We start from the raw sequence: 21349 nt of genomic DNA on the forward strand, positions 1-21349 counted from the left end.
GAGGGCAGTGTCACTGGCCCTCATAAGTGGGATCCGAACCGGGGCCCCCTGGCGTCCAAAGGCAGTGCTTAACCATCGCGCCACTCGGCCGGCCCAGAATGCGTATTTTTTGATGCCTCTTTGAGGAAGCCACGTGTGGACACATGCTGCTTCCATAACTCATGATCCAGTGCCTCCCAAATAATAGTTATGTAGGCCATTCCAGCACCATCAGAATAATCTGGGAACAGTGATGGAAGTCAAGATTCCTGGGCCCTTTCTAAGGTGTAAGGAGCAGAAACTCTGCAGATGAGGCAATGGAAACTTTCTGTATAACAAGCACCTTCGGTGATTTTGTTAGGCAATCAGGTTAGGGGTCCTGGCCTTAGCGCCTCTTTCTCTTCCTACCAAGGGCTGACGCAAGTAAGGAGGCAGATGAGATGAAGGGTAGAGGGTTGGGATGAAACCACCACCACCACCATCACCTTCACGGATGTAATCTTTGTCCTGGCAGAGAATACAATTTATTTGGGATTATAAATCACATGTATTCATTCAAAAGAAAAAAAGCATATACTTATAAAGAAAGAATATAGCACAACTCCCCACTCTGCCCATGACCTACCGTATTTAATATGCTTGTGTTAGTTTGGATTCCCTCACAAAGAGACCCTGAGAGAAGGGTGAGCCAAGCTTATTTGGGAGGTGCTGAAAAGCAGCAGGAGGGCAGGCAAGTGATAAAAGGAGAGGAAGGCGGCTGATAATAGATGTGTTATTGAGTCACATACCGCTGTGGGCAAGTGGGCCTTATGCCCACGGGGAAACTGGGGTGTAAAACATACACCTTGGCGTTATCCTACCCAGGGACAAGGAATCTGGGATATTTGTATAGCAAGCCCTGCTTTTTGTGCAGCCTCAGGAAAAACGCTCTGGAAAGCCTGCAGGTGTTGGCAGCTGGACTCCGATGACAGAGCACACTGCAGAGGCACAAGTGAGCCACCAACAGGGTCTGCCACAATGTCCCCAGAAGGCCGCTCGAGTTGCTGTCCTCCCTCGCTGACTATTCAAACTGAAATCTATGGAGAATTTTTTGTTTCATCAAGGTTAAAGCTTTCTATGACTTTATAAGAAAACTGGTAAAATTCAGAGTTTGGTCGACAGTTTGCTCTTTCCAGAAAGAGAAAATTCTGTTAGAATTTTGTTCGACTGCTTTCATTAGTCACTGAACATATATTTCTATATATTCGTGTACATGTATCTATATTTATATTTGAGCCTGAATAATTTTACTCTCAATCTTTATCTGAAAATAGGGCATTAATTGTATGTTATTTTCCTTTTGAATTTTACAAGTCTCTTATCAGAGCCTTGATGGAAAGAATATTTCCTCCCCTTCCCTTCCACTGTAAACTCTGGTTCCTCTCCTTATATAGTACCATTTAACCAGTGAAAGGCTGAGCCAAAAAGAGACTGAAAACAGTTCTTAATTACAATGTACCTGCCAACTAAAAACAAATGAGCAATTACGCTTAATGGGAGAAGACTCCCAACTCCCTTAGGATGAGGTTCAAAATGATTAAAGACACATCATGGGAAATTTCAAACTCTGCCTGATCTTAAATTGGCCATGTAATCTTCCCCATCACGCTGCCTAGCAGGGCATGCGCACCTCCGACAACACAGATGACAGAGCCAGCCGCCTCCGAAGCTCTCATCCTTCCTAGCCTGGAGAAGCGCATTTGCCATTCCACACACTGACAATGTCACTGCATTTTATTCACCGCTCCCTTCTAATGAAATGCTCCCACATCCACACGCGAGTCATTTCGCTCACAATGCTCTGGTAATGGGATGCTTGTGAACCGTTCTCAGGAACAATGATTTACAGCTGGCAGGAGAATTTGGTCGTAATCAGGTGTGGGCTCCTGAATGTCACCTAATTTTATAGTTTAGCTATGAGGGAAATCTCATTTCAAATGATGCATTTCGTTTGTACTTGAGGTTGGGGTGCAGTTTATGGGAACTAATTCTAGTAAAAAGAACACCTCTTTATTTAACTATATCTATTACAAGAAGGAAATGCCTTAATCAGAGGAATCATTTTAAGGATTTTTCAACTTACTCAGTCTTTCAACTGTGGAAGTTGGGAGAGGAAGAGTGACTTAGAGACTAAGGATGGCAAGGATGAGCTTTATAGTTTTTAACCTTCTTTTACATTTGATTTTTTTTTTAGTGTAAAATTTGACTAGATTATAGTTTTAACTTTTTTTTTTTTTGGTATCTTTGGTCTCTCATTTACAAGTTACCTGCGGATCTGAGGAAGGATTACTATGAAGTTAATCTAACATCAAACATTTAATAGCCTAGAAAAAAGTAATTTAAATCATTTACTTTAGGATGTTAGTCAGTGATTACAGTCATAATAGAACCCCAAATCCAGGATTCCTAGAACTATGTTCTTTTTTCCCCACAACCTATAAAGTTTGGCCATTCTAGGCTACCAGGCAAGGCTGGAACAGAATCATAGATCATAGTCTGGAAGACCCTCTCACTCAAATTTACTCAAGAACAGGTTTCCCTCGCACACCTCCAAGCACGCACTGCCCAGGAAGGTAAACACCCAGCTCCACAGTCTATTCTTTACATGCCAGAATGATGCCATCAGACGATGACACTGCCCCCCTGCAACCTTCGGTGGCCTCTGAGCACCCAAACAAGACCCAAACTTTTTACAGTGCCCTACCTGATCTGACGCCCGAAACAAGTAGTTTAAAACTGATATACTTGAGGATTTTAAAGTTATTTTAAAAAACAGTTTACTCCTTCCAGTCATAGTCAGTGGAATTCTCTAATAGGCATCACCTTTGAAACTCTCATCGCAATTATAAAAATAATAGTTTTCTTTTTGTGATGATAAAATGTATTTGCAGCAGCAGTTCTTAAGATTTTTTTTTTTTCACATGAGAACATTGGACCTGAATCGGAACAGAGATTTCCTATGAGGCTCTTCAAAACAATAATCACGAAGCACTAAAGACCCTCTATGGATCTTGGAATTTTCCAGGGAGAATACATGAGGGTAAAAAATGAGCCAATCAGTCACATTGCTATTGGGTGGCCCCAGTATGACAAGAGGGTTTTCCACTGGGTGTAGATACGCTTCAGTTAATCATTACCTTGTCCAAGAAAACATTTCCATCCTTTAGGGACCAGCCAGGAAGATTAGACAGCCTGGGACTGTAAAACAAAAGATTAAATTATCCTAAATAGATTATAATCCTCAGCGATTTCAAGGTGACTGTACTGTCTCCATAAAGTTAAAAACAACTTGAAATTATTGGCAGCAAGGCTCACCCAAAATACTAATCAAAACGATGAAAAATAACCATGTTGTATCAAGCTTAAGAATTATGTAGCAACGAAACATTAAAAAGCCAAATAATTTAACACTAAATTGGGAAAATTAAAAGAACACTATGCAGACTAATAAAGAACAAAGAATGACGAGACACTGGAGTATTTTATAGTTTTCCAATTTTATAGTTTTCCAATAACTTGTGTTTGACAAGCCTGAAGAGAAGGCCAAATGGGACCATCCTATGTGGATGAGAAAACAGACTCAGAGAGGTCAGGTGCTCTGACAAGAACACACGGCTGCCTACCAACCAGAATTCCCCACAAATGACAGACCTGAATTCTAGTTAAATCCACATTTTGGATTCACTGCTCGTAAGTGGATTAGTCCCTTGTCACCTGTGGCTTAAGTTTCCAATTCTGGAAAATGAAGCTAGTTTCCCTAAGTGTTACAAAACGCTGCTGTATCTCAGTGAATAATTTCTAGAAGGTGAGGTTAATTTCATGTATATGTTACATTAAAAAAATCTGGATTCAGAAATCATTCACTTCTTGTAATTTTAGGATTGAACTGTGTGCTATTAGTTGACCAAAAGAATTATGCTGGTGGCCGAAAGGCAAATAATTTAGAAAAAAAAAATGCTGTAAAAAGAAAAACTTAATGATCAAGGTGATGATGCGTGAAGAAAATGCACACAGGAGGACAAGCTGGATGGCAAATAGATTTCAGCACTTTATCACAAAATTAGTCTGTGAAGTAAAAATTAAAGGCAAAGTAAGGGTGGGGGACTAAAAGACTCTACAATCTGAAATGGAATTAATGTATAGTCCCTTATCCACTCGCCAAAATAATTCAATCAAATTGTGATTTTGTAACCAGATGATAGGTGTGAAAGTCAAATAGAAACATAAATATGTGAATATTGGGCAATCTTTTTGGAAGGTTAAAATCCTGAATATACATGCCTCTAATTAAAAAAAAAAAAAAAGCGAAAATGTTGGGGGTAACTTTTAATTTTGACAGAATTCCAAACTTGCAGAAAAGTTGTAAGACTATATGTACAATGAAGTCCCATATACCCTTTCTCTAGATGCACTGTTTACATTTTGCTTTTACTAATCAAAAAGTATTTTGGATTTCTTATTTGAGAATGAAAATCACTACTAGGAGAATCAAATTTGGTTGGTATAAATTATATCTGCTGCACTTAAAAAAGAAAAAAAAAAACCTCTGGGAGTTTTCTGCTTTAACCTCTCAGAGAAATATTCTATTATCATTAGCTGTTTAATTCCCATCTCATTTCATAGTCATATATATGTCTTCACTTATAGACTTCTTACTTCTTGAAAAATTTATTTACTATCAGATCAGATTAAAAAACCAAGTATTCTAATAAAAGGGCAATGACAAGACAATGTGAACACTGTTCTCATTTCATGCATGCTAACTCTCTAAAAGAAGGCTGTAAATATCACTCCCCATTACAAGGAGAACTGGATCAAAGTCCATCCGTTCTCTCTGTTCCCCAATTTAGAGATGACTGACTCAGCTGTCCTCAACAAATGGTTAGAAATGGTACACTGCTTATCAGAAAATAATTAATTTTTTAAAAAGTAAAAATTTCAGGTATTGTGATTTTACTCTTGGTAAACATGTCTTATATTGTAGCCTTCTAAGGAATACCTGTAGTTATTTTGGATTTGAGAAACTGCTAGTAGATGAGACGTAACGCTCAAAGGAGAGCATGACCATGTTATAATAATAGTGCCAAAGATGAAGGGCCATAGAAATGTGTCACCAAATGGATAAGGATGCCGACTATAGAGATAAAAAGTATTTGGTTATTGAGTTCCACTGAGTTAATGACTAAACCATAAAGTGTTAGTAAATGTTAAGCTACGAGAGGGAAAGGGACTTATTACTTTGCTTTTTTTTTTTTTTTTTTTTTTAAGCTGAGCCATCCTGCTACCTGTTGGCAGCTCAGCGGCTGCTCAGCTCGGGCTGGACTTGAACCGCTGTTGCTCAGAGCTCAAACTCTTGAGCGAGCTCTTAACCAACTGAGCCACTCGGCCGGCCCCTTACTTTGCTTTTAATAGTTATAAAATTTGATTGTGCAAACTTTTTAAACAGGGAAAAACAGAGGTCTCTCCACAGAAATCTATTGTACTTTAATAAAATATGGACGGTGAAGATATTTCAAAAATTCTGATTATAGGGCTGGCCGAATGGCTCAGTTGGTTAAGAGCTCACTCAAGAGTGCAAGCTCTGAGCAACAGGGTCGCTGGTTCGATTCCTGGCCCCAGCTGAGCTGCTGCTGAGCTGCCAACAGGTGGCAGGATGACTCAGCTAAAAAAAAAAATTCTGATTATAGATGAACACATGGTTGTATCCACTACTTAACAATTTCTTTGGGAAAAAAGAATGCCATTAAAAATGCTATAGTCAAGAAAACCATGTATATAAAACCTGTTTTTTTTAAGTAGGTAAAATATTTCCATAAGTAAATAAATAAATAACCTAAGGCGTTTAAAAGTAATCTATTGCCTAGAAAAATAGTGAAAGGCAGAATAAACATGATATGCAATTCATTTTCCCTTTATACTTTTCATTTTCCTAATTTTCTACTTCAAAATGTATTACTTTTATAATCAGAAAGTAATAATGAAAGAGGCATGATTTTAAAAATGCTTATAAAACTTATTCTGAGCAAAGTATGCAAAGTACAGGGATATGACAGTAATAATAATTCTTGAGTTTGTTTACACTCTAGTATAGGGAGGAAGTAAATAGCAATTACACTAGAATAAAATAAAAGCTCTGATGGGGTAAGCAGGAGGTGTTATGGGCTCACACTGAAAGGGCACCTCTGCCAGTGTGTAGTGGTGTGGGAGAGCAGGGCATAGGAGTTATGAGGTAAAGATGGAGGAAGTCTGTCCAGAAAAATGAAACGGAACCGCCTCACTGTTTGGTGTAGTGTTGCCAGAGAATGAGGTGTTCAATTTCACTCATTCATTAATGAATCTTTATGTGTCAAGCACTCAGGTGCTGGTGATATGACTATCAGCAAAACATACCTGTCCTCCCGAGGAGGTAGGGAAGACAGGCATATCAAATATCACCAAAGTAGAGAACAAGCTGTTAACAAGGATGAAGCAGTGTAGTACAAAGCATCAATGTTCCCTAATGAGGGACTGGTCTAGGCAACGTCAAAAGACTTGCCTGGGTCTATGAGGATTGAGCTGAGATCTGGACAATAGTAGAGTCATGGGGCAGGGTTTAGAGCAGCGGTTCTCAACCTGTGGGTTGCGACCCCTTTGGGGGTCGAACGACCCTTTCACAGGGGTCGCCTAAGACCATCGGAAAACAAAAAGATATTTACATGACGATTCATAACAGTAGCAAAATTACAGTTATAGAGTAGCAATGAAAATAGTTTTATGGTTGGGGGTCACCACAACATGAGGAACTGTATTAAGGGGTCACAGCATTAGGAAGGTTGAGAACCGCTGGTTTAGAGGGAACAGAGAAAGAAGGCAGTGACGAGATCCAGCTTTCCTCCCCTCATCCTCACCAGCCTTTGTTTGCATGGGCATCTTACAGAAAAGGTTATTCAAATGAAATGTCAGGAGTCCCATATACTCCCTCGCCCTCATCCAACTAGAATGCTGTCTCTGTGTCTTTCCTGTACAGAGGCCGGAGTCATGAATGATCTGAGATGAGCTCCTACTAAGTGGGCTAAAGGAGGGTAGGGTTGGGGAGGGGGGGGAAAGCCTTCAATGGCTGAAGGAACAACTGAGTGACTGTCCCACGCAGGAGATAAAGGTTTCTTTGAAACTGAAAGGAAATAAAGAGCAAGATACTAGAGGGACGGGCATAAACCCTAATATACCAAGATGAACTTGGTACCTATCCTAAGAGCAATGAAAAACCACTGAAAGGCTTTACACAGGCGAGAGGCAAGATTAGACGTGTATTTCTAAAAGATGGTTCTGAAGAAAGTTGACATCATGTGCCTTCTGATAATAGATACCATCATTTGTTTGGTATGCCTACCAAAAAATAATCCCAATCTAATCATGAGGAAACATCAGAGAAGTGCAAATTGAAAGACGCTATATAAAATAATTGGCCTGTACTCCTAAAAAGGACAAGATCATAAAAGACCGATGGTAAAACTCTTCCAGATTAAAGGTCACTAAAGGTATGATGACTAAATGCAACATGTGGTCTGGGCTGGATCAGTATCGCTATTTTTCTTTCTTTGCTATAAAAAAAGCATTATAATGAAATATGAATTGATGTAACTTGGGAAATACGAATAAGGTATACACAGCTTACATACTCGTATAGTATCCATGTACGTCTTCTGATTTTGATTATTGTACTGTGGCTCTGTAGAGAATGTCCTACATACGCAAGTAGGTAGGTGCTAAAGGAGCATCATGTCTGTATCTTTCAGCAAAAATTATAGGCATGCATATAAAGAGAAAATGACAAAGCAAATGTTAACTGGTAAGGATAATCGGGGGCTGTACGTATTCTTGCAACTTTTCTGTAAATCTAAAGTGGTTTCAAAATAAAATGTTACACACAAAAATGACTGGATTCAGACAGGGTCACAATCAGAATTGAAGAAACTGGTTCGGAGGCTTTCGCAGTAATGCCTGTAAAAGAGAATGATTACGGCAGCACTGAAGGGACTGGATTCTAGAGCTATTTAGAAGGTGAAAATGACAAGGCTTAAGAAAAGACTGGATATGGGGGGCGAGGAAGAGGGGCATGTCTAAGTGAACTCCCAGTTTTTTGGTTACTATAACAGGATACTGTTCGCAAAGATAGGCTACTATGAGACAGGCTTGGGAGGGTCTGCTCTCCCCCTCTGGAGCAAGTCTGACCATGAACTCAGTTTGGGGCATGTTGAGTTTTGAAGTTGCCTTCAAAGGCACATCCAAGGAGAGAAACTGATAGACATTTTGGACATATGAATCTGGAACACAGAAGAGAATTATTAATTAAAGACACACTGGTTAAGTTATTGTTTGGATGGTTATTGAAGCCCTGAATGTTTATTAAATTCCCTTGGTGGAGACTCTGATGGCCAAGCACTGGAGATCGGAGAATTCTGATACGTGAGAAAAATGTTTGAGAAAGATGAATCTCCAAAGCAGACAGAAGAGGAAGAGTCAGGGAAGTAAGGAGAAAACCAGGGATGCATTCTCACGGAGGAGCGTGCTGCTGAACGGCCAAGGAGGATGAAGACACCTGTGCGTCACCGCTAATGACATGGAAGCCATTTGTGATCTCAGCAACAGCTGCTCCGGTGGGCGGTGTGGGCAAAGCAGAGTGGAGTTAGGGAAATGCTGAAGGGAAAAATGGAGTGGAGAAATGGTTAAAAAAAAAAAATTTTTTTTTTTTAAATTTTAAGTTAGAAGTGAGTGAGCATAGTTAAATGGGAAGGACTGAGTTAAGGAAAGGCTCAAGATAAAGGAAAGGTTACAACTAATCGCGAGATGACTCCGAGGAGGCGAGAAGCGCTGGAATCCGGGGAAGATAAAGGGATTCATCCACATGACAAATATTGACTGAGCAGCTATGACATGCCAAGAACTGTTTTAGACACAGAGGATAATACGGCAGAGAACAAACAAAATCCCTGCCCTTATAAAACTTATCTTTTAGTGGAGAAGAAAGAAAATATGCAAACCAAATATGTATATATAATGCAATGATAAGCACTATGAAGAAAAATAAAGCAGGATGGGCCCGGGTAGGGAGAAACTGGGGATGCTATTTTAGCTAAGCATATCTCCAAGGTGTCTGAACTGAGCAAAGGAAGATACTTTTCGAAAGGAACTACGTAAGCTGCCCATCATCCCACTAGCATAGCCTCCCTCTGAGAGAAAAGCAGTGACAAGGGAAGACAGGGTGGAATTGATTCTAAAGCTGAGCCAGGGCTCTGAGAACACAAGAATTAGGTAAATACAAGAATGGAGAGGAAAAGGAAAACATGCAGCTAGAACGGTCTGCTCAATTTGGATTTTGAACACCTAGATAATTCCTAACCCCACAGAGCATTTAGGCCCCCTTGTGGAAGCCCTCACAGTACCTTGTATTTTATTCTTCTTAGTAATTATCAAAATATATAGTTGTTTTCTTAACACAACTATAATGAAATCTTCAACTGTGTAATTCTTTCTCCCCCGACAGACTAGAAGCTCATGAAAAAAGTTGTTTTGTTCACATCTGTGTCCCCTGGTCCAGCACAGTGCAGATTCAGTGCCAAGTGTGATTATAACTGAATTTTATCAGCTTTGCATAAAATGGAAGCTGGAATTATCTCTGACCTTGCCCCCATCACCTTACTGTAGCCCTTAGCTCAGGGAAAAAAAAATCAATGTTTGATTTTTAATTATACTTTTTCTAGATGATTCATAGGGTTATCATTATGAATAATCATTGCACACAGCGATGTCTTCAGGAGCGAATGATACATTAGATGGTTTACCTAGCTTGCTATGCTTTTAGGCTCTTAAATCTGTTTTAGATAGCTCTTGTTTCTTCTTTTGTATGTGGTGTCACTGTTTGCTATTGGGAGTATATTTGCATCTAAAATTTACCACTTCTTTTATAAATGGCTGCTTCTACGTAACATCAAGCTTCCTGGACGAGGTCTTAGAAGAGTGAACAGTAATTGACTGTAGGTCTGGGGTAATCTGTCTGCTTTAAGACAGGGCTGCTGGCTTCATATACAATTCTACGATACCTATAGCTGACTAGTATAAAAATAATGCATAGATACCTATCAAAAAGAAATGTCAGACTTTATTTGGTCAAGTCCCTGCAAAGGCAGTTCAATGATTCTAAAATTCAATTCTTGGGCTCATCAGTTGACCATTTATCAGCTCTTACATGAATTAGCAAGAAAGATGAAATATACATGACCTCACTTGCACTGCGCAGCTGCAGGAACATTTTACAGAAGCTCAGCGTTATAATAAAGAAGTCAATCAATAAATCAATACAACACTTTCCATCAACCCAGCCAAAGGGAATTATTTTGATGAAGAACATTTTGAAAAGAACAAAGTAAACTGAGGACAACAACACACAAGTTACTGGTAACCATTATATGAATGGGTACCATTTTTCAGCCAACTCAAGCTCGTTTTGTCTCTGATGCATCAGCACCTACCTTTGAACAAGTGGCAAAGGAAGGAAATTGAGGGTGGAAGTCATGTCCAGTCCACAGTCCAACATAATGGTGGTTGATTTGAATTTGAGCACATTGCATGGTAAGGTTGGGTGCCCCGACAGGCAATACTGAAAAAAATTAAATCATTTTTATCAATAATCAATGATAGAAAAAGCCTAAAAAATACAGTAAATTAAGTAAAACTGATCCTCTCTCGCAAGAACAGTGTTTAAATCCAGGTAACTTTCTAGGTGGCTTCTTCCCTTTTACAGCTCAGAATATCAATCACTTCCCCTAGCAGTTCAAAATACTCAAAAGTCTCAGATTATACCCCATTTTTCATAAGGTACCAAGTTATATCTCAAGCAAGCACTGTTTTGGAGGGGCCATAATTATTCCAAATAGGAGGTTTCCAGGCTAGAATTACCTGTTCCACTCTCACATGACACTTCCAAATTCCCACTATCTTACTGCACCTAAGTACTACCTAAAGCTGTGGAAGTCCATTAAATGCTAAGCTGGATCTTCAAACTGTGGTTTGGTTTTCTCCCCCTGTAAATAAGACAAGTGATTTTCCTCAAAGTGGAAATGGTTTGGAAGGGTTAACACACATCCATAAGGGGTTATGGCTTGGCCGTGTCCGAAAAATGACGCAAAAGGACAACTAACTTCCCTGATGTGCAGATATGAAGCAGGAGTGAGGGACACGTACTCCCAACCAATCCAGAGTCTCTCGTCTGTGGCAGCCGACCTCAGAAGTCAAAGGGGCACGGGCCACAGCGGAGTCTTCAAAGGAGAGTGATGAGGCAAGACAACACGCTGACCTCAAACATTTCTCATGTCCTCCTCAGTGTAGTGGGGATGACCGATACGCCACCCTGGAAATTATTTATATGGGATGTACCCTGTGTCACCTTGCTTAATTTGATTGCTGCTCTGAAGAAAAGAAACAAGAGGAGAACAGACCTTTCTCCCCACTTTTTAAAGTCATTCTGGAGAAGCCTCCTTTGAACAGCAAAGCCAAGAAAATGGAGGGACTGGATGTTCTTAATCCCCTGACAACTACCTTCTTCCTTTCTGATTTAAGTACGAGGCCAGCACAAATCAGGGTAATGTGACATCAGGGCTCGGCCCCACATGGCCACAGCAGCTAAGGCTAAGTCTCTCCAGGTATTTGCTGCTCTGTTGGTTTTGTCACTGGATAAATTTCCTGCTTTTCTCCAGAGGACATTATAGGGGCTGACAATTTTTTAAAACTGTACGTTCCAAAAATGATAGGGCCAAGAGCCAATAAATTATGGGTGTTTTGCAAGCTTCTTTACTCCAAGTTTATGTCTGATGATTATATTTTCCAAACCAAAATTCACAGCTCATGGTCTGAAAGGGTACAAAGTTACTTCTAACAAAAACAGTACAAATTACTTAAAACTGCAATTGTCTTAAAAAAGTCCAGGAAGCATGGTTTGAGTAATTATACTTTATGTAAGTTCATTCTTTGATAGTTATCAGAGTTGCAGAAAAAACAATCCCTGCTAATGAAGGCAGAGATATCCCTACCGCCATCCTCCATCTGGTTCCCCGGCTTGGGAATTATTTGTTAAAGATAAACTGTCTCCAAACGAACACAAAGCTTCATGTTAAAATTGCCCCAAACATAACATATAATAGGAGCATTCCTATACTTCACCTTAAAAAAAAACCAAAAACCCAGATATTCCGAAAAACCTAAAAAGAAATAAAATAAAATGTATATAATGGGTGGAAAGATTATGGTGTAATTTTCTTTTTTCAGCTTTCTGTATTTTCCAAACGTTCGACAATAAGCATTTACTACATTTGTATAATTAGAAAAAAAATATGATTAAAACAATACTGAAAATCTAGCCAGCTACTGAATGACAAAAATCTTTATCTTCATTTTTAACTTTAAATTATGGATAACTAGTTACACCAGAAGACAGAAGAGCAACATGTAAAAGTTGCTGCTCAAAAGATGTGAGGCAAAGAATTTAGCTGAAAGACTATATGAGCTCCTGTCGCACGAGGATAAAGAAAGGTGAGGAACATTTTATAAGGGCCATGAATGGAAGAAAGATTTTCAAAGTATCTATGAAAGGACTGCCAGACCTTGATCTCACGATCTCCATTTTTATGGAAGAAGAAATTGAGCTTTTCCCAGTTGAGCAGCTGTCTGAGAAGAGCCAAAGTCACACAGCAAGGTCCCCTGACTCCAAAGGTCCTACTCGTTCCCCAAATTGCACGGCTCACTTTGTGGGTCAAGTGAATCTCCTGAGACACAGAGCGATTGGGCCAGTTCACACAACCAGTAACGGAGGCAAGGGTCCTGACGTTTGCAGGTCTGCAGTGGTATTCTTTGCACGTTGCTAATGAACATGCTGTCTGCGATCACCAAGCAGGTTATATAATCTAGTGAGGGTTATGAGACCAATCCACAAAAGCATTAACTAGTCATGTGATTGTAATTTTAAAATGAGAAATAAATCTATATTACAGAAAGTTTGAAAAATAGCAAAGAAAAATATTGCCCACAATCACTTTTCTACTCCATCTTTTTTTCATATTTGTAAGAGCTGTAGTTTTAGTGCATGACACTTATTGTAAAACACATGATGACTATGTTTTCTTTGTCAGGGCTGCATCATACTTCATTTTTGTTGGCTGCCTAAGTAAATATACCATCGCTTGTTTAATCACTCCTTTCTGCTGAACATTTAGGGTTGTTTCCAGTCGCTCTATTACAAATGTGGCTGTGGTGACCACTTTAGTGCTTCAGGTTTTTTCCACATTGGACTATTTCTTTAGAGGATTCCCAGAAGTGGCATTAACTAGGTCAAAAAATATGAGCATTTTATGACTTCTGAGATATGCTGCCAAAATGCTTTCCAAAAAAGGCTGTACCTATTTACAATGTCATTAGTAATATATCAGAAGATCTGTTTCACTGCTTATTCCCATCAGCATCATGGTAAACACCATCGAGAATCTAAACCAAAATGCAGTTGTACTGTTAGTAGCAGCTAGCTAGGAGCAATTAAATGGCCCTAAACAGTCAAGTCAACTACTTGATAAACTGGCTTTAATGTTGAGAGGCAGTTTAGAGAAATGATTTAAAGCAGGGGGTTTGAAGTCAGGCTGCCTGGGCTCAAATCCTGGTCGTGCACGTTATTAATATACGATTTTGGGGAAGTTACTTAACTTCCCAAAGACTCAATGTCCTCGTCTGTAAGATGTAATAACAGAAGCTACTACCCTCCTGAAATTATGAGGAGTAAATGAATGGATATGGCATCTGACACAGAATAAATGGCTCACTGTTGGTTGCTGTAGTTACACAATCTTTAAGGGGCTGAAGAGACCACCTAGATTTGGGGCAAATCATTGACAGCATTTTAGAGAAGCAATTCTGTTCTATAATGGTATTCGCTAATGTCTTGGACATTTGTGTATCCCACAAGACTAAGCAAAGCAAATGAACAATTTTACAAATACTGTCTATTGCTAGTTTTGCCCTCCAGGAAGATAGTCACTACAGAGCACATAGTGAATATTCTAGCCAACATTAAGGAGTTACGGTTTTTATTTTTTTTCTAGCTTAACAAGAATATAGCAATGCTTTCATGTTAATTTTATTTCTACAGAATAACAAAGCTGCAGGTTTTTCCATGTGATGATTTACTATCTGTGTTTCCTTATGCGCCTGTTGATCTTTTTTCCAGCTGAATGAAAGGGAATGTGGTTTCACAACTTATGTGTTTAACATACTCGTATATAGACATTGCTCATGTTTTTTGGATAAAAATTTTTATTGGTTATACTCGATATATCTTTCCCATTCTGTTAGTTTCATTGAAAAAGTTTTATTATGGAAAATTTCAAACATGCAAGCAAGCAAAATTAGTGTAACAAACTTGCTGCTCAGGGTGAAAACTACCCATATTCTACTTTTCTCTTTGCTGCCTTCCTTTTGAGATTGAAACACTTCTTCAGATTAGCTATTATGTTGACAAACCTATCTGATCTCTGAAAATACTGTTTTCATAAATAGTCCTAAATTTGATCCCTTATCCAGAACTAGGACAAAAACATGAGTCCATTTTCCTACATGTCCTAGGAAAATTCATTAAAGGTGATTCCATTCATCTTTAAGTTATTCTTGGTTTGTAAAACCCCCAAGTCCTGTAAGAGTTTGAATATATTTCAGAAGAGTCTATTTTGCCACTCATCTTTTTTATTTCCCATTTTTATTCCCAATGCTATAAAGTTTACACCTTGTAATAGCTCATAAGTTAGAGTGACTAGACTTCAATTCTAAAAAACTGCTAAGTGGAGGCTGCATTTAATCTATATACTAATTTATAGAATGCTGCCATTTTTACTATATAACAACATTTCTCTGAGCCAGGAGCAATGCACTTTCTCTTCTATTAACTTTACCTTTTCTTCCTATACAGTTTAAAATGTTTTATTAAGTTCATAATCAACTATTCGATTATTATTAACATAAATGCCTATCTTTGCTTTTTAATTCTTATTTAACTTTTGCTCTCAGTTTTATTGTTTTAAAGTTTATCTTGTATATATTTCAAATTTCTGCAGTTAGATGTATAGCTGATTAAAATATGCATTCAGGCTACAGACAGATCTCTAAGTGATGCTCTGGATGCACTTTACAAGTTTATATTGTGTTTCCAATTTACCCATTTCTGAATACTGTGTAATTTTCATCGAGATTTCTTCTGTGAGCCACAAACTGTTTAGAAGTATGAATGTGTTTTGTGTGTTTGTGTGTGTGTGTGTGTTTGGTTTAAAATCCAAATATACAGATAGTAATAGTTATCTTTTGGATATTAATTTCTAATTTTACTGCGGTCAGAGAATAGAATTTGTACATTAATTTTTGGATATTTATTGAAACTTGCTTTGTGACCCTGTACATTATAAATAGTTGATTTTCTGCAAATGATCTAATGTGCATGAAAATTGAAAATATATAATCTAATTGTTGTAGCTGATTAAGTTTATTATTTTATTTAAATCTCCTATATCCTTACCTACTTGAGTCTTAAAAGAGAAAAACTTGTCTATTTCTCTTTTTTAATTCTGTCAAATTCTGCTTCATTTATTTTGAGACTACATTGCTAGGTACATAAAGAGTGAGGATTATTACTACTGAACGGATACTTTTATCATTATATAATGCTTTTTGTCTTAAAATCTATTTCTAGATTTATTTCTAAACAATATAGCTATATTACTTTTCCCTTGGTGAATCATCATCTCGGGTTTTTTAAAATGAAATTATATATATATATATATATATATATATATATATACACACACACACACACACACATATATATACACACAATTAAAAATGAATCTAATAGTTTTATAAGCTATAACAAGTCTCACAGCTTCAATATGAGAGGCAACTACTTTTGATTCTTCTAGCTGTTTCTTCTAGTTACCTCTGTATTTCTCAATAACATGGTTATACTGTTATTTCTTGGGCTTTGGTTATTATGTATTATTGATTTTTCTTCTACTGTGGAAGCTATCCATAAGTTGATGATGCTTTTGCTATGTTTTGTGACCAAGATATGTATAAAAGGATTCCTGTCTCATTCAAATAAATGTACATGAAGGCTAATTGCCAAGTTCCTTGGACTAGATAAAAGAAATGTCAAAGGAAATAGAATTTCGTGTAACAGATTAATGTACTGATCAGTACCCCCATTAAAACACCATGTCATGGTTTAATTCTCAGTGTCATTTTTTCCCCTCAGTGCTATGTAAATAAAGATGTCTCAGCAGTACTGTAGAGTCAATGAATCATTTTACACTATTGTTTATAGTTAGTGATTATTTACCAACATTTTAACCAACTTCTTTGCTCACCAATCCTTCTTGTATCCCATTTCTCCTTTTGTGTTTAATTTCCTTCTTCCTGAAATACGTCCACCTTTAGTGATGGTGTTCAAAAGGTAACCTCTCAGACATTACTGCTCAGGAAATTGCTTAATTTCGACTTTACTCCTCAACAATGATAGCAGTGGAATTATAGGGTCACAAGTCACCTCAGAACACTGAGGATATTAATTCAACTGACTTCTGGCATATATTACTGCTGATGAGAAGTCTGCAGCCAGTGTAACTGGTGTTCTATTACAGGCTGCCACTAAAATCTTCCTTTGCCATTAGTGTTCTGATCTCACTTTAAAATGTACATATGTATGAATGACTTTCTCTTTTTTTGGTTTACACTTCTAACATATGAGAACTTGTCCTTCACAATTGAAAAAAACTGTGAGCAATGATCATTTTGAATATGGTTTCCCTCCCATTCTTTCTAGTTTCTGTTAGTGGAATGCTTATTAAATACAAGTTGTAATGTTCCATTTTACACTTTGTCTCCATGACTAAATTAGCCTTTCATGCTTTGCCTTTTAGCTCAGTATAGTGCATTCTGGATACTTTCCTCAGTTTGTTATTGCCTTTTTTAGTGGCGTCAAATCTGCTATTTAACTCATCTGCTTAAAATCTTCTTTTCAATGACTGTTTTCATTTCTAGAAGTTCTCTCCTTTTTTAAAAAAAATTGCATCTTGTTCTTTTCATTGGTTTGATATCTTCATATATGTCTTTAATCACTTTAAAACATTAATTTTAGGATCTCTATCAGATTGTATCATTGTTTGAAGTTTTTCGGAGTCTGGTTATGTTTGCTGATTCTAACTCATGGTGAATTTCATTACTGTTGTTTTAAAATTTTGAATGATGAGCCCATCTTTGGTGGGGCTGTATATGTGGGAATTCTAATGGATTGGGGCAGGTCCCCAAGAAATATCACTGTCTTGAAATCAATTTTTATGTTGATTTCTCAGTTTCAATATCCATACTATATAGGAGAGCATACAAATCAGGCTTCAACACTCTCAAAGCACTGACCCAAACTCCTTGCAGAGATAATCTTTCTTATTCACCTCATGAGCAAGTGAATATTTTTCTAGTACCCATTTTATTGAGGTACATAGCCCTTGAGGGTTTCTGGTTACTGATTTTGAAAAATGCATTTCTGAATATTATATCTTTAACTAAGAAGACTCACATTATAACCTCAGCTTTCAGCAAATTTAATACTTTAAAAAGGTGCTAAAAACAAAATGACAACCAGCCAACTTAACCTCACAGAAATCTTCAAAAGCAACATGAATTACTGTAACCTTCATTAAAAAAAGAATCTGGGAAATTAGTACATTAGGTCAACTTGGCAATTTGGTCACACAGCAAATTGAATTTTAATCAACTGACTTTGGGGAAGAAGTCTGTGTTTTGCAAAAAGAACCATGGGCTAAACATCATATGTTCTAACCTTTTCCCTAGTCTTGTTTAAAATAATTATAATATAGCTATTATAATATGGTGATAATTGTCAGGTACTCTGCAAGAACTTTACATTTAACTCCTTTAATCCTCCCTAGAATACTACGAGATAGTAATTATTTTCCCATCTTACAGATAAAGAAAATGGGGCACAGAGATTATGAAATTGTACATGGTACCAAAGTTATAAGGGCATGCCAGGACTTGAACCCAGGACAGTGAGATCCAGAGAACATACACTTAACCATCACATCATGCCATGCTACACAGAGAAAAAGGAATTCTCAGAGACCAAACAAACAAAAAAACTTGCAGAGATGATGTGCTCTAAAAGGCCATCCTTTGATTTGATAAAGAATGTAAACTGAATTTATAGTCTAGATGTGAACAACGAAAATTAGTTAGCTGCCTAATGTAAGCTAAACCAAAGGTCCCAAGTAGAGTAAATTAATAAATTGGTCTGCAATCAATCAGCATAAGCAGTAATTTTCTTTTGTTGGGTTTTCCCTTCCACTCAAAAAAGAAAAAGAAAGGTAATAGGATTCTCTCACTGTAAAGTAATTTTACTGCTGAAACTGACTTTAAAATATCTGGAATGTAACCTATAATCTTTGGGTTGAGTTAATGCCAAAAGTTCTTTAATCTTGTTTGGGAGAATTGCACAGCATTATAAAGGAACTGCTTTTTACAGGCAATAGTTTTAATAAAATAAGTTGTAAATGGCATCATCTATTTTTCCCTTTTTCTCCTTTCTCTAATAAACCCACTCATACATCCACAGTAAAGATCTATGATCAGAGAAAAGAGGTATAGTTTGCTTTTCTCCCTGGAAGTGGAATAAAGAAGTGACTTTCGTTGTTTCGTTGTTGCTGATTCACATACAACGTCAAAAAAAAAATACTTTTAGCAAATTGATTTTTGTGTAATGGTTTTGCTTCCTGGTACAACGCTAGAAAACCTATCAGTATAATTCACACATAAATGAATATACGAGGGGAAAACAAATCTCAACAGATTCATAAAATGTGCTTTGAAAAACTTAACACCGATTCAAGGCAAAAACTCTTACCACACTATAAATGGAAGGGTTATTTTCTTTAAGCTGATAAAGGGTTCCTAAGCAAATCCTACATCATGGTTAATGATGAAGCATGAGAAACAGGTCCTTTCAAGTCAAGAACAAAACAAGGACACCCACTATGACCGCTTAAATTCAACACTGTACTGGAAATGCTATATAATGCAATAAAACAAGAAAAATAAATGATGAGATGATTAGAAATAGAGAAATGACTGTCATTTTTCACATATAATTAGAAGACATTCTGAAAAGACACTACCACAATTAATAAGCGTTCATCAAAGTTGCTGGATACAAGAATCAATGTACCGAAATTAACTGAGTTCTTATATGCCAGCAATAAACAATTAGTAAAAGTAGTAAGAATTAAAATACCATTTATAAGGCAAAAAAATTAAATGTATCATAGAATAAAAGTAAAAAAAGGTGTAAAATCTTTACCAAAAAGTTATAAAATGCTACTTAAAGATAATGTTAACTGGACAGAAAAATAAACTGTTGCAAAAAATAGCTCTCATTAATCTACTTTTTTACAGAACTTAAGAGTCATGCATTTGAGATCTTGTTCCATGGCCTATGTTGTCAGTTTGGCTGAAATAAACTCATAAAAATTCTAAAACAAGAAAAAAAAAAGAATCATGCAAAAGAATCAAGGACTAATAATAGCTAAGAAAATTAAAGAACAATGATTACAGAGAAATTAACAGTAGGATGTTGCACTTGGATAGCTAATGGACCAATGAAATAGGAGTAAACAGTTTAGAAGAGGCACACACATATCTAGGAGTCAGACATATGACAAAAGTAGCATTACCAATATATGGTGCTGGGAAATTTTATAGCCCACTTGGAAAAAATTACTTGAGGAATAGAACTTAGAAAACAAGAGTGGTCAGTCAATAAATGAAGATATGAAAAGATGCTCAGTATCACTAGAATCAGGGAAATGCAAAGTAGGACAACATGAGCAAACCTTAAATTGGCTAAAATTGAACAGACTGATGATACTAAGTATTGGAGAGAATGTAGTAAAAATGGAGTGTAAATTGGTACAACTACTCTGGAGAATAATTTGGCAATAGCTAATAATGTTGAATATATACATATCTTAACATATACTAAACTAATAAAAGCATACATAGGTATAATAAACATCAACTTGAGGAAAGCAGCAACCTCTGAAGAGGGAGGAAAAGCAAAGGTTGTTGGCCTTAGCTCTAGATGTAACTTATGTCTTTAAAAGGGGGAAAGGAGGAGATCTGATTCCCCCCAACCCCAAAAGGGCAAACTATTAACATATAGCTAATGTTAGTAACGAGTGCAAGGGTTATCTTTTCTGTGTTTTTATCAGACACTGCCACAGACATCAGAATTATGTAACTACACCTTTCCTACTATTGGGAAAAAATAGAGTGCTATTTTCCTTATGACAAAAGTCTCATGGTGCAAAAATAAAATCTACGAGATCATAACTGATAAATATTTTACTATTAGTACAGCATTTGTTAGGTATATTTGTCAAGTTTCAGGAAACTGTGCTCAGTAGTGATAATGGTCCATAATTTTCATTTTGATATTATACTTGTCCTGATGCAAAGTGAACAAGACTTAAAACTGACTGGCAATGGAAATGGAATAAAGTGGGGATGCCACCTCATGAGAAGGATGTTTCAAGGGGGGTGGGAGGGAGGGTGGGGGGGCATGGAGAAACAAAGGTAACACCTAGATTTTTAAATTATTGAGATTATGTTGGTGTCTAATGAACTTCTTGATGCTTTCTAGTCTTATGAAGTTTGCAAAACACTTCTCTAACAAGATTCAGCAAGGCTTTACAATTTTATGATAAAAATTTCAAATGATATTGATTATTATCTAATTATTAGAAATGTCATATTAATAGCTATATTTATAAAATATACATATTCATAAAAATACACATCAACGCTGACACTTGAAAAGGAATTCTCAAAATAAAAGTAGACCCTAGGGGCCGGCCGAGTGGCGCGTTGGTTAAGAGTTGGCTTGGACACCAGAGGGCCCCAGTTCGGATCCCACATATGAGGGCCAGTGACACTGCCCTAGCTAAGATGCTGAACAACAGCTCAACCTGGAGCTGGGCTGCCGTGAGTCGCTGGCGACGGCGTAGGCTACAGCCCCTGTGGCAGTGGGCTGCCATGGGCTACCGTGTGTGGCCAGAAGCCAGCGTGAGTGGCAGCAGCTGCCATGAGCGGCCGTCCAGAAGCCAGCGACTGATCTTTCTCGCCCAGGGAAGAGCACAATGATGGTGCCAACTTGGGCCAGTGAAGCGACGTCCTCCACAACTAGACTGAAGAACAAAAC

General features: G+C 37.4%; 1 protein-coding gene across 1 annotated transcript in view; it reads right to left on the reverse strand.

Moving 5' to 3' along the window:
• The window catches only part of INTS9 (integrator complex subunit 9), a 106293-nt gene that overhangs the window by 58039 nt on the left and 26905 nt on the right, over positions 1-21349 (reverse strand). The window contains exons 2-3 of the mRNA XM_019636173.1: positions 10527-10654; positions 3156-3216 (exon numbers count right to left, since the gene is read on the reverse strand). Of these exons, the coding sequence (XP_019491718.1) occupies positions 3156-3216; positions 10527-10654 (189 nt within the window). The remainder of the gene's footprint in view (positions 1-3155; positions 3217-10526; positions 10655-21349) is intronic.

This window comes from Hipposideros armiger, unplaced genomic scaffold (assembly GCF_001890085.2).
Source record: "Hipposideros armiger isolate ML-2016 unplaced genomic scaffold, ASM189008v1 scaffold_27, whole genome shotgun sequence".
NCBI classification, from domain to species: domain Eukaryota; kingdom Metazoa; phylum Chordata; class Mammalia; order Chiroptera; family Hipposideridae; genus Hipposideros; species Hipposideros armiger.